Source organism: Diospyros lotus, chromosome 14 (assembly GCF_014633365.1).
Source record: "Diospyros lotus cultivar Yz01 chromosome 14, ASM1463336v1, whole genome shotgun sequence".
NCBI lineage: Eukaryota > Viridiplantae > Streptophyta > Magnoliopsida > Ericales > Ebenaceae > Diospyros > Diospyros lotus.
In genome coordinates, this window is record NC_068351.1 from 4,963,444 (window position 1) to 4,976,782 (window position 13,339).

A 13,339-nucleotide genomic window follows, 5' to 3' on the forward strand; every position below is an offset into this window, starting at 1 on the left:
AGTGTTTAGGAGAAGGAGTTGTCGAACTTTTCTTGAGTCGTCAACTCATATATATGGAGTATTTATAGGTGCAAACATGACTTAAAATCTAAGTACATGAACCAAAATAATCAATACATAAACCATGATTAATAAACTAACATTGAACTTGCACACACATAAACCAAGATACATGCATCTAAAAAATTCAAATTATTCTTGAACAACTCCAACTTTTTTTAAATACATTTTAATCACTAATAGAAATACACGAAACAAATCTTTATGTATAAGGGAGTTGGGATCTTACTCGTGTTCACATTGAGATTGTGATAGATTGTGATTAATTATGTACCAACTCAATCAACAGATAAATCGGATCAAGTCGAGTTCAGTCAACACACAAACCAATCTTCTAATTTCTTACTTTTATTGAAGGGACCGATTTTCTCAATATTGGATTGAATATGTGACATTTGGATCAAATAAAAAAGGTGTCGAATAAGGGGGGAGTGAGCAATTATTGAGGTGCCAAACTAGGTGCTAGGAGTTTCCCTCTACATATATAGCAATTGATATCTCTTTCAGCAAGAGGCTTTGTAGTATATGGAAGGACACCATGTTTGAAATAAGCCAACCATGGATATTTTCCTATCTTCTTGCAAAAGTCACTAAGATGGATGGATATATACTTGATGTGACATTGCAAATTAATGCTCATATACATACATACATACATACACATACATAGTTAGGAAAAAACTAAAATCAATCCGAAAAGAAAAAAAAAATTGCAATTCAAATGAAGTAAAACAACGTTGTTTTGGTTAAAACCACATCGTTTTACTGTCCTCTCTTCTCTTCACGTCGGTGGCGCCAACGAAGCCCATCGAAAAGGAGGGACGATGATGGGGCGGCAAAACTTTGATCAAGAGGGTTTTAGAGGAAGAGGGAGCAATGGCAACCAACGGAGGTCAAAGAGAAGAAGAAAATGAGGAAGAGGGTTGCAAAGGTCAAAGAGAAGAACAGGGATCAAGATGGCCCATGTGGGCAGCGAAGGTTGAAGAGAAAAAGAGTGTTTCGTCGCCTTTTTAGCTCCCTTTATCTACGGCAGGCAGTGAAGGTCGAAGAGAAGAAGAGGATGAGGAAGAGATCAAGAGGAATAGGGTAATTGGCACAACGGGGCCCAACGGCAGCTGACGAAGGTTGAAGAGGAGAACCTTGAAGCCCATTGAAGGCAGCGGTTGACGAAAAGAAGAGGAAACAAAGCTTTGGTTGGAATGGATGACTGGAGGAAGAGAGGAGGCCGGATGGCCAAAATGACGAAAAGAAGAGGAAATGCTGCTGGATAGGATAGCTGGGTACACCAACATATTTGATATTCCCTTAGACAATTGTGTCTTTGAAAGTTCATGACTTAGGCGCAGTACTATAAGCTTACTGAAAACAGACAAAGATGGCCAAGTACAAAGATCATTCTGTTAATGGAAAATTATTCACACCCGCACCGAATTAAGTCGCAGATCCATGGATATTCCCCCCCAAACAGGCAGCCCCGAATCTTAATTTCTTCCAGCTTTATTATCCATATATATGGATTAATCTTAATTAATTAGCGTCTTCTTGCGGCAGTTTCTCGTTGCGCGTTGAAGAAGACCGCGGCGACCGGAAGGCCGAGGTCGTTTTGGGCGGCGAAGTCACGGACGCAGAAGTGATCCCTTGAAGAAGGTGGGTTCACGGGACTCTGCCGCCGGTTCTGCTGGAAGAGAACAAACACGTATCTGTGGATTCCTATGCTGGGTCTCGGCACCTCATAGCTCACCACCTCTCTTCCTGTCCAATCAAAAAGCTAACGTCTGGTGAGTTTATATGTGAACGAGCAGAGGTTACGAGTTTTCATCGATAAAAAAAATTACATTAACAGAACATATACGAGTGTGTGTGTGTGTGTATGTTTGTAATTGTGTGAATTCTTTGATGAACTTACCAAATGTAGCGTCTGTGGTGCCGGGAATGTCTGTCACTATCCTGAGAGATGGGCCGTCGAAAACAAAGGGTTAGTTCTCTGATTGTCTCAGTGTTTGCTAAAGTTATGCTTAGTGAAGTAGTAACTTATTATTTCATTTTCTTCTATATCCACTATGCATGTACCCAGATTTCGTGGCCCCAATTTTACTTCTATATATGATATGTATGTAATTTTTAATTTTTAAGATTTCAAAGAAGGAAAAAGAATGTTATTTGTGTTAACCTAAGTTTATACCGATAAAAAAAAAACAATATAAAAGTTTATATATATATATATATATAATACTAGATAAAACATTTAAACGTTTAAAAGTCTTGTAAAATAACATGATCAGTTTCTTTTTTGTTTTTTTTTTTCAGACTTCTTGATGCCCTCTTTCAAGAAGAAAAACAGAAGGAGAACATGATGATTAGTTCTTATTTTTCAAAAAAGAACATTAATTATTAGAACGGATATCATACATGTAAAAACCAAAAACAAACCCTTAATTAGTATCCTAAATCCACTAAACTACCCAGTTTGCCTCAAAATTTTTGTTTATTTGATCCAATTGCAGTTAATTAAAGTTTGAGGCAGAATTCTAGTGTTGAAGAGGTTTACGAACCAAAAACAAGAGTTGCTTTAATTGATGAGGGTCTTCTAAAATTAATGTTATTATTCCAACAATTTATAGTACCAAATTTCACTGCCAGTTTATTAATTCAGTCATAATATATATATTTATATCTCATAGCATGATCTGGATGAGTGTTACATGCATGCAAATATATATATGTGCATTGTATCTGCTTGTGCATAATGTATTTTTTGTTAGAATCTCCCAATTTTGCTTAAGATATACTAGGGTTTGGATCTTATGGTATATATACCAGTGCAGGTGCTCCTTCAAATAAGGATCACTAGGGCCAGGAACATCAGGATCTGTCATAACCTGCAATTTAAGAACATTAATTGGACTCATATGAAGATATATATATATATATATAGCACATGAAGAGAGAAATGAGAAATGAATTAAGAAATCTAAGTTTTTTTAGAGTACCAGAGTAAAGAAAGTTCTCAAGTCAGCTCCAGGAATTTCAACCCGAGGTTTGGTGCCCACTTGAGAAGGGAAGAACTCAGCGCCATTGCGGACATGCTTGTTGTTGTTGTAAGTGACCTCCATTTTCATAGTTGGAACAAAGGGCTCAAGCACATCTCCGATCACCCTCCCAACCACTAGGGGTTCTAATGCTCTTCCCATGGATTTATCGGAGAGAGAGAGAGAGAGAGAGAGAGAGAGAGAGAGCAGAAGTTTTCTTCTTCTTCTTCTTCTTCTTCTTCTTCTTCTTCTTGATGATAAGGTGATTGAATAGAAGAACCCCCTTTTATACACACTTTCAGTTGATAAGCATACAGGCACGCACAAACACATTGAGGTATCATTCTAGCTTCCTTTTATGCAAGCCCCCCTCACCTGGGCACCCCCGATTGGTCCTTGGAATCTTTATTCCTGATTAGATTCAGGAGGAGTGGAGTGGTCCATCTCACGGAAGCCCTAGCCATTAACTACACGATTTTAACTGAAAATATATATATATATATATATAAGGATTTTGAAAAAGAAAAAACGAATTGCAACATTAAATTTGGTGATTAGACCCATTCATTTCTTGAAAGAAAAAAATGGTTTTTGTGAAAAAAATATAATTTTTGGATTGTCTTCTTAGAAATATTCATCTTTTAGGCTACAAACGTACGTTTTAATTGGTGTCTAATAAAGGAATTATAAAAAATGTCCAATTTATTTCTGCACATATATATATATATATCAACTCTAATTATGTATTATTTTTGTTCTCTCTCAAATAATTATTATAAGAGAAGACTTCAAATCAGAATCCAACTTTTTTTCTCTCCGACAAAAAGGAAGAGCAAGACCCTTATTGCCTTCTCCCTCTCACAGACTGACAGAGAGTGTCCTTCTTTGCATTTGAGGCAATTATAACCATGGAAAATTATTGATGGAGTGTGTTGTCCTGGGGTCCACAACCATCTTTACCACACACCCACACATCAACATATATATATATATAAACATATCATTAAAAATATTGGAAGTGACTGCTTAAATAATATTTTCAGAGATAAGTATAGATATGGCAGCATTCAAACCTTGCACAGGCCATAAGAGCTGAATCTTAGTACTGAGAAGTCATTTCCGAGCAAATATATATATATAGTTGACGAAATTGGCAATGCACGAAGAAGGGTTCCCATAATAAGGGATCAAAGTACTTTTGCTGTCTATATATCCCACACATGTACCTTCGCTTCTCTTCATCACTCATCACTCCTCACTCTACTCTACTCTACTCTACTCTACTCTCTAATTGTAGCTATCATCAGATCTCTCTCTTCCCATTGCATGCATGGGCTGGGCCACATTCCATTCCCCATTCCCCCATTCGTCCTTATCTTTCAATCTTATCCTCTACTGTACGTTTTGTTAATTAATTAAGGGAAACAAAATTCTATTTTGCTCTTGAAATTTTTTTGTGATTTCTCATTTTAGCTCTTGATTTTTTAATTATTTTTATGAATTGATTTAGGGTTTACCAATTAGTTCGTTTTAACTCTATATATAACTAATAATTCATAAGTCATATGATTAAAACAAACTAATTCCTAAAGTATATTAGTGCATTTGAGTCAACTCAAATAATTATCTATGACTTAAAATTACTTTGCAAATTAATCCAATTTAACCCTATAATTATCTATGTGTTAGTTATAGGATTAAGGTGAACTAATTTATTAAACACAAAAGGTACATTTGAACCAACAAAAAGATCTAATGGAGTTGTGACGGATCAAAAAAATAACACATATTAATGTACCTCTTAATTTTATTCTGAAATAATTTTATTAGTGAATAAAATATTTTAAAATACAATGTATAATCTAATATGGTTGTTTTAAAAAATAAAAATAATGTAAAATAAATACACTTTATTTAAAAATAAAATATAGTTAATACAACATTAAAAACAAATGATTAGCATTATCTTCTAATTAAAATTGTGTTAAATACAAAACTAATGTCCATCCACAGTGCGTTTTGTCCAGCTGGGCCTTGGCTCCAGCTCACTTTTTTATTTTTTTATATATATTATTATAAATAATTATAATTTTTATAATTTTATTATAATTAAAATTATAATTTAGTCCGACCTGTAAGTGTTTCTTGTTTCCGTCAGTGCCCATCCAAGCAAAATGTTTACAAGAAGAAGAAGTAGAAGAAGAAGAAGTTCCAATATTTAGTAATGTTTATAATTATTAACCATAAAGGCAACCTCTTCGCAGTGTTGATCTTTGCTACAATTATCTTATTTTCCAGATTCTGTAATTATGGAGATCTTGCCCTCCTGTCTTTGTCGTATGTGTTATAAGTTATAAGTAGCTAGTCGATCTAATCTAATTTACCACTTAATTTGATTCTGTATGGGTGATTACTCATCGTAATTATAAACACAAATGGCCAAATATTAATGACACTCAATAGGCCCGGGCCCCACCGTTTCAAAATCATAGATGCTAGATACTTGATACTTTCTATTTATTTATATATAACTAGTGGTCAATCGTGTGATATATGGGAGAGTTTAATTTAAAAATAAAAAAATAAATTTATTATTTTAAATAATTTTAACAAAATTGATAATTATAATTTTTTTAATCTTTAATCATGTTGAAAAAATTTAAATTTACTTAATTATTCACTATTCAATATGTTAATGGAGAGCACTTTTAATTCAATATATTTATAAAAAAAATTATTATATTATATTTATTTATAAATAAATATTATAAAATCTATAATATTTTCACTCAAAGACGTTTGTTATTTTTTATTTATTATATTATAATTATAAATATAAATTAAAACTCTTAAATATGAGTAAGAATAAGTTTTTTAAATAATAACAAAATTTTAAAAAAATAAATTTTAATTTCTTCTATAATCTTAAAAATGTGATATCTTAAACATTAATTAGCATTGGAAAATCCTAGTATTTGACAACCTTAAATAATTTCTTATGAATTTGTTAAGACATCACATTTTCAAAACTATAATATAATTATTAAAGTAATTAATAATTAATTAATCACTACCTTTGATTTAATGCAAATTTTTTAGGACAAAAATTTACCATTGATTGACACTTGGCAAAATACTTTATTTGACTATCATATTTTAATATTATATAAATATACATAGAATAAAGATATAAAAATAATATTTTAAATAAATAGATAATTTTCTATGACTTAATTAATAGTTTAAGTTGTCTATTAATATTTCTCATAAAACTCATGCAAATTTAATACAAAACAATTAGCATTGAAAAACTCGTATATTTAAAATTTATTATTAATTTTACAATAATTAGTACATATTATTTCAAAACAATTGAAAGATTTAAATTATTAATGCAAATTACAAAATGTAAATTATTAATGCAATAAGTATTAAACACAAATCATTAATGCAAGTTTTGGGGGAAAATTTTATTACTACTTATTATTTCAAAGCAATTGAAAGATTTAAATTATTAATGCAATCAATATTAATTGTAAATCATTAATGCAAGTTTTGGAGGGAAATTTCTTTTTTGAAGATTATCCTACTTTTATATATATAAAGATACAAATTACAAAATATAAATTATTAATGCAATAAGTACTAAACGCAAATCATTAATACAAGTTTTGGGGGAAAATTTTATTACTACTTATTATTTCAAAGCAACTGAAAATTTTAAATTATTAATGCAAATTACAAAATGTAAATTATTAATACAATAAGTATTAATTGTAAATCATTAATGTAAGTTTTGGAGGGAAATATTTTTTTGAAGACTATCATACTTTTATATATACTAGCGGATCACCCATGCGATGCATGGAGGAATGGATATCGTAAAAAAAAGAAAAAAAATTGTTAAAGTAAAAATTATATAATTTAATAGTTACAATAAATGAAAATCACAATAAAGAAGTAAAAAATAAATAAAATAACCGTGTTACAATCATGAAAATACAACAAAAATATTATAGATTTTGAAAGATTTCCTTATATGCATTCAAGGGTAGACAAACAATTAAAAGCACATAACTCTATCCCGAAACTATGTAAAAATAAACTTAAATTAACATGTAATACAATAAGCAAAAATAAACGATAACCAACCTCTTTATTTTGAAATATGCATTCAAGGGTAGACTTTTTTTTGGGGAAATTTTTACGTGTATTTGTCTCATATGTGCATATCACACAAACCCTCAAGGCCTAATTTTTCTTAGTTGCATTCACATCACTCACTTGACAGAATAGTAGTGCTATGTTACACCAGAAGATCAAACTGGGTAAAAAAATACGGTTAAAATTTACTAAATAAAAGTAAAGAAGAAGAGAAAATTTGAGAAAAATAATCGAGAAAGGAGAAGAGAAGAAATGGAAGGGTTGAACGGGAATGGAGAGAAAGAAGAGAGAGAAATATTTACTTCCTTTTATTAATTTCTCTTCATTTAAATTCTCCTATTTCTCTCAATTTATCAAATCACATGCCACCATTAAGTTTCTCTTTTTTCCCATGCTTTGCCACACAATTTGAATCTTACTCACTAACATAATTTTTAAAACACAAATTTAATTTACATTTAATTTCTCCAAGTCCAACATATAACACATCTTCAATGTAGACTAATGGAAAAAAAGGAGAATTAAATAAATGATAATAATCAATTAAGTTGAAAAATAAAATTATGACATGTAAAATTATAAAAAAATAAATTTAAATTAATTAAATTGTATGTAAAATAAAGATAATTTAAATAATCAATTAATTATATAAAATAATAATAATCAAATTTTCAAAATTGATTATTCATACATGACTTTACATATTTCTCCTAACAATTAATTATCACATTTAAGACATGTCAAATTTTTAAGGAAGTAAAAAAAAAAAATTAAAAATAAAATTATAACATTTAAGTTATATATAAAATTATAATATTTAAAATTATAAGAAAAATAATTTAAATTAATTAAACTATATATAAAATAAAGATAATTTAAATAATCAATTAATTATATAAATGATAATAATCAAATTTTCAAAATTGATTATCCATGACTTTACATATTTTTCCTCGCAATCAATTACCACATTTAAGACAGGTCAAATTTTTAAGAAAGTAACAAAAAAAAAGTTAAAAAAAAAAATTTATAATATTTAAATTATATATAAAATTATAACATTTAAAAATTTTAAAAATAAATTTAAATTAATTAAACTATATATAAAATAAGAATAATTTAAATAATCAATTAATTATATAAATGATAATAATTAAATTTTACAATAATTAGTACATATTATTTCAAAACAATTGAAAGATTTAAATTATTAATGCAAATTACAAAATGTAAATTATTAATGCAATAAGTATTAAACACAAATCATTAATACAAGTTTTGGGGGAAAATTTTATTACTATTTATTATTTCAAAGCAATTGAAAGATTTAAATTATTAATGCAATCAATATTAATTGTAAATCATTAATGCAAGTTTTGGAGGGAAATTTCTTTTTTGAAGATTATCCTACTTTTATATATATAAAGATACAAATTACAAAATATAAATTATTAATGCAATAAGTACTAAACGCAAATCATTAATACAAGTTTTGGGGAAAAATTTTATTACTACTTATTATTTCAAAGCAACTGAAAATTTTAAATTATTAATGTAAATTACAAAATGTAAATTATTAATACAATAAGAATTAATTGTAAATCATTAATGTAAGTTTTGGAGGGAAATATTTTTTTGAAGACTATCATACTTTTATATATATATAAAGATGCAAATTACAAAATATAAATTATTAATGCAATAAGTATTAAACGTAAATCATTAATTTGAGGGAAAATTTTATTACTACTTATTATTTCAAAGCAATTGAAAATTTTAAATTATTAATGTAAATTATTAATGCAATAAGTATTAATTGTAAATCATTAATGTAAGTTTTGGAGGGAATTTTTTTTTTTGAAGACTATTCTACTTTTATATATATAAAGATATAAAGATGCAAATTACAAAATGTAAATTATTAATCCAATAAGTACTAAACACAAATCATTAATTTTGGGAAAATTTTATTACTACTTATTATTTCAAAGCAATTGAAAATTTTAAATTATTAATGCAATAAATATTAATTGTAAATCATTAATGTAAGTTTTGGAGGGAAATTTTTTTTTTGAAGACTATCCTACTTTTATATATATAAAGATGCAAATTACAAAATGTAAATTATTAATGCAATAAGTACTAAACGCAAATCATTAATTTGGGGGAAAATTTTATTACTACTTATTATTTCAAAGCAATTGAAAATTTTAAATTATTAATGCAAATTACAAAATGTAAATTATTAATACAATAAGTATTAATTGTAAATCATTAATGTAAGTTTTGGAGAGAAATTTCTTTTTTGAAGACTATCCTACTTTTATATATATAAAGATGCAAATTACAAAATGTAAATTATTAATGCAATAAGTATTAAATGCAAATCATTAATTTGGGAGAAAATTTTATTACTACTTATTATTTCAAAGCAATTGAAAATTTTAAATTATTAATGCAAATTACAAAATACAAATTATTAATGCAATCAGTATTAATTGTAAATCATTAATGCAAGTTTTGGAGGGGAATTTCTTTTTTGAAGACTATCATACTTTTATATATATAAATATGTAAATTATAAAATGTAAATTATTAATGCAATAAGTACTAAACGCAAATCATTAATACAAGTTTTGGGGAAAAATTTTATTACTACTTATTATTTCAAAGCAATTGAAAATTTTAAACGGTAAATCTATTTGGATAGAATCTATCCAGATAGAAAGACATTTAATGCTTGTTTTATATTATTTTATAATATTTTAATTATATTAAACAAAATAGAAAGACAATTTTAACCTTATAAAAATTCTAACTCTTCACTCGTATGCTTCCTTACTTAAAACTCTCGTCTAAAATTACTGTCCAACACATTAAAGCTGCACATTTCCAAAGCAAACAAAATTAGTTATGAAAATGAATAATGACAATTATGACACTTAGGTGGCAGCACACGATTGACCGTAATTAATATATTTTCTTTGCATTCTCCTTCTATTTTATTTCATTCATGAATTATTTTACTTTGTCCGAATTAATTGACGCACGAGATGACTAAAGACATCAAATCATAAAAATATTATCATCTTAAAATTACCGCATTGCCTCGAATTGAACGGGCGGACTTCGTCTATATTAAACTCTACCCATATTAGACGGATTGCATGCAGCGTTGGCGGGCTGCATCATAGCTAGGATGCACAGGGGCTGCATATATGATGCAGTCCGCCAGCCTGCATCTGGCGGACTGCATCATATATGCAACCTGCTGGGAAATGCCTATTAGATACAATATTCATTTTAAGAATAAATAAATGTCAACCCGTGATAGCAAAACAACACTATTAGCTCTCCTCTTGTTAAATTGTAAATTTTATAACAAATAATCGCTTAAACAAGTGAATAATGAGAACCAAACTTAGGACCTACTGTCTTAATTAATTTAAAGGGTACACATATCTTACAAATGTATTATTATTTTTTTTTTTGCTAAGAATTTATATTTTTGTGTGATAAAAAATATTGAATTTAGTAAATATAAAAAATTTTAAATGTAAATAGAGAGCTGAAACATCTCAACAAATATAATTGTTATGTTGCCCACGTTAAATAACAATATATTACCTGACATGAGCTTATAGGGGTGAGTGTATAGATTTTTCCACAAAACTCACGCCCCCTTCTCAATGTGCTCACGCGTAACAAAAAATTTTTGACTAAGTGCATGCATATTTACCTTCTTTTAGTGACACTGAATCTATGATGCAGTCCGCCAGTGCATCTGGCAGACGGCATCATATATGCAACCCGCTGGGATGCACGGGCTGCATATATGATGCAGCCCGCTGGCAGGTTGCAACTGCATCTGGCGGATTGCATTTAGATGCAGTCTGCCAGAAATTGAGGTTTACCTGAATTATTGGGTGGATTTTATTATTGATATTTTTATTATTTGATGTCTTTAGTGATTTCGTGAGTCAAACAATTCAAATAAAGTAGAATAATCCGTATTTAAAGTCATTGTAACTCTTGGAATTCTAAAAATTCATTAAATGAGGTGAGAGACTAAAATTTAAATTTAACAAGAAAGAGAAAGAATAAAATTTTGAATTGTGACTGAAGAGGGTATTGTTGGTAAATAAAATGTTAAATGACATAATTATCCTAACATCAATAATTAAAATGACAAAAAAGGACAATTCTATCTGGACCGATTCTATCCAAATAGCAGGGTCCAATTTTAAATTATTAATGCAATCAATATTAATTATAAATCATTAATGCATGTTTTGGGGGGAAATTTCTTTTTTCAAGACTATCCTACTTTTATATATATAAAGATACAAATTACAAAATGTAAATTATTAATGCAATAAGTACTAAATACAAATCATTAATGTAAGTTTTGGAGGAAAATTTTATTATTACTTATTATTTCAAAATAATTGAAAATTTTAAATTATTAATGCAAATTATAAAATATAAATTATTAATACAATAAGTATTAATTGTAAATCATTAATGCAAGTTTTGGGGAAAAATTTCTTTTTTTAAAATTATCTTACTTTTATATATATAAAGATTTTATTCTAATATTTGAGTCAAATAACTCTTACTCATACGAATAAAATAAAGGAGATGTTGACCTCTTGAGTGTGGGATCCATTCCGATCACATCAAACAATATAAGAATTATTTAACGCAATCAACATAACATGATTATATATATATATTGAGAGAAAATATAAAAAGTATGCATCCATTATAAAATGAATATGAATAAATAAAAGGCCTGAATATAGCCAGTATAAATTTTGCTGGGTCCAGTCCGTAATAGTGAAGGTCCGGTTGCACTTCCCTCTGGAACCAACTTAATTTCCTTGATCACAATCTTTTTCGAAATCTCTGTTGGAATGAATTACATTTCAGAAATTATAATTACTTTCCTCAAGATGGAAACACAAATCCCACACCAACCTCACGGTACGTACGTACGAAACTGCCCTTTCAACTCTTCACTTTCTTAGGAAAAAACCTTCTCCTCATCATCCCAATTTCCCTGGAACTCAACCCAAATGCCTTCTCCAAGAGCTCGTCATCGATTCCAGACCCAAAAATGGCGGACGGGATCCTCTGCATGCCCGGATTCTGACTGTTGAAGCTCCCAAAAATCGTCGCCGGCGACTTCCCGACGTTCATCTGGAAATGGACCAGCCCTCGTGGAAACACCATTACCTCCCCTCCCTCGATCACCTTTTGTAAACGAAAAGATAGAAAAGATCAATGAAGTTAATTTGAGTGATAAAAAAGTTTTGTAAGATGACGGAAAATATATATATTCTAATTAACAACCCACCTTGGCGAAAACCCGGTTCGCTGAGTCCACGAAGCCCGAGTAGACTTGGCCTTGAACCACGTGGACGATCTCGGTGGCTCGGGGGTGGAAATGGGGAGGATTTATACCGCCGACTTTGAGGTCGACGCGTGCGAACGACATCCCCAGCGTGTTCAGACCCGGAAAAACAGCCGGGCTAACGGGTATGGAGGCTAGGCCAGTGTCGGAGAAGTTTCCCGGGAGTCTGATACCGGAGAAGACGAAGTCCTCCGGCACCACCTCGGTGGCGTTCTTGCAGGGCAGAATGTCGAGCCGGGCGGTCAGAATGGCGCCGACTTTGAGGTTGGGAATGCAGAAATCTTGAACCGGGTCCGGGTCGGACCCCAACGCTATGTGGCAATGGAGGTAGATGAGGACGAACAAAACAGTTAGTTGCGGAGACATTTTGTTTCCTAGGATTCGACGATACGAGGTGTGACATTCGAAGTAACGAAATTTATAGAACTGGCTCGTCGGTAAAATTACTGAACTGTCCCCGCGTTCACTTGGAATATTACGAATTCTTCCAGCTTCCAAGTCGCGGATTTTAAGCCAACTTTGTCTTCAACTTTATGGTTGCATTGGACGCATGTGTACAATAGCCATGATTATGAATAAGTAGAATAGTTGTACAGAAATTATTATTATATGTACAAAAAGTCAAAAGTTTATAACAATGTGTGATTATAAAAATATATCTTATTCCTGT

The 13,339-nt window shown here is 29.7% G+C and overlaps 2 protein-coding genes across 2 annotated transcripts; both read right to left on the reverse strand.

The window, feature by feature from the left end:
• Positions 1-1,420: 1,420 nt before the first annotated feature.
• On the reverse strand, positions 1,421-3,386 carry LOC127789513 (protein SELF-PRUNING-like). Its single transcript, XM_052318393.1, has 4 exons — positions 3,051-3,386; positions 2,878-2,939; positions 1,967-2,007; positions 1,421-1,812 (listed from the first exon to the last, which is right to left on the reverse strand). The coding sequence occupies exons 1-4, from the start codon at positions 3,249-3,251 to the stop codon at positions 1,592-1,594; spliced, it is 525 nt and encodes a 174-aa protein (XP_052174353.1). The 5' UTR covers positions 3,252-3,386; the 3' UTR covers positions 1,421-1,591.
• An 8,596-nt stretch (positions 3,387-11,982) lies between these two features.
• On the reverse strand, positions 11,983-13,067 carry LOC127789512 (germin-like protein subfamily 3 member 2). The gene is made up of 2 exons (XM_052318392.1): positions 12,613-13,067; positions 11,983-12,509 (listed from the first exon to the last, which is right to left on the reverse strand). The coding sequence occupies exons 1-2, from the start codon at positions 13,033-13,035 to the stop codon at positions 12,264-12,266; spliced, it is 669 nt and encodes a 222-aa protein (XP_052174352.1). The 5' UTR covers positions 13,036-13,067; the 3' UTR covers positions 11,983-12,263.
• Positions 13,068-13,339: the final 272 nt, after the last annotated feature.

Coding starts and splice junctions, on each gene's coding strand:
- LOC127789513 (XM_052318393.1), bottom strand. CDS start 3,251: ATGGGAAGAGCATTAGAACCCCTAGTGGTTGGGAGGGTGATCGGAGAT. Junction 2,940..3,050: donor TGAGAACTTTCTTTACTCTG/GTACTCTAAAAA, acceptor CTTAAATTGCAG/GTTATGACAGATCCTGATGT. Junction 2,008..2,877: donor TTGAAGGAGCACCTGCACTG/GTATATATACCA, acceptor CCCATCTCTCAG/GATAGTGACAGACATTCCCG.
- LOC127789512 (XM_052318392.1), bottom strand. CDS start 13,035: ATGTCTCCGCAACTAACTGTTTTGTTCGTCCTCATCTACCTCCATTGC. Junction 12,510..12,612: donor CGAACCGGGTTTTCGCCAAG/GTGGGTTGTTAA, acceptor CGTTTACAAAAG/GTGATCGAGGGAGGGGAGGT.